General features: G+C 62.4%; 1 protein-coding gene across 1 annotated transcript in view; it reads left to right on the top strand.

The window, feature by feature from the left end:
• Positions 1-582, top strand: part of DOC2B (double C2-like domains, beta) — a gene marked incomplete at its 5' end in the record, with an annotated part of 33,655 nt that overhangs the window by 30,021 nt on the left and 3,052 nt on the right. Inside the window, one exon of the mRNA XM_010149280.1 lies at positions 126-330. Within this exon, the coding sequence (XP_010147582.1) occupies positions 126-330 (205 nt within the window). The remainder of the gene's footprint in view (positions 1-125; positions 331-582) is intronic.

The raw sequence follows: 582 nt of genomic DNA, 5'->3' as shown, positions 1-582 counted from the left end.
CCACGGGCTGCAGATACAGCAGCTTCTCCCTGCGTCGTGCGGGAGTGTGGGGTAGTTTGGCCCCTCAGACATGCTCAGGGATGGGGAGAGCATCCCTCGGTCGGGGAGGTGGGTGTCCGGCCGCGGCTGTGTCCCGGAGCAGCCCCTGGACTGGGTCCATTCCCTCCCCCAGATAGATAAAACAGAGGACAAGTCACTGGAGGAGCGTGGCCGGATCCTCATCTCCCTCAAGTACAGCTCGCAGAAGCAGGGGCTGCTGGTGGGCATCAGCCGCTGCGCCCACCTGGCTGCCATGGATGCCAACGGCTACTCCGACCCCTACGTGAAAACGTGAGTGATGCTCCGCGGCCGCGCTGGGCCTGGCGAGCCACTGCCCGCCCTCAGCGAAGCCGAACTGTCCCCTCTTTGCCTCTCCCTGCAGTGGAAATTAATTGATCTCATTAGGAGATGCAAATGAGGGCGTCACGGCAGCAGCTTGCATTCGCCTGGAGCCTGTTATTCCCTGGCAATTATTTCCCAGCGCTTTAAAGTAACGTGGGTGTGGGATGTGCCCGGTGGCACGTGGCCGTGCCGGGGCTGTGC

This window comes from Eurypyga helias, unplaced genomic scaffold (genome assembly GCF_000690775.1).
Source record: "Eurypyga helias isolate BGI_N326 unplaced genomic scaffold, ASM69077v1 scaffold7313, whole genome shotgun sequence".
In the NCBI taxonomy this organism is placed as follows: Eukaryota; Metazoa; Chordata; class Aves; order Eurypygiformes; family Eurypygidae; genus Eurypyga; species Eurypyga helias.
This window is presented reverse-complemented; position numbering and strand designations above follow the sequence as displayed.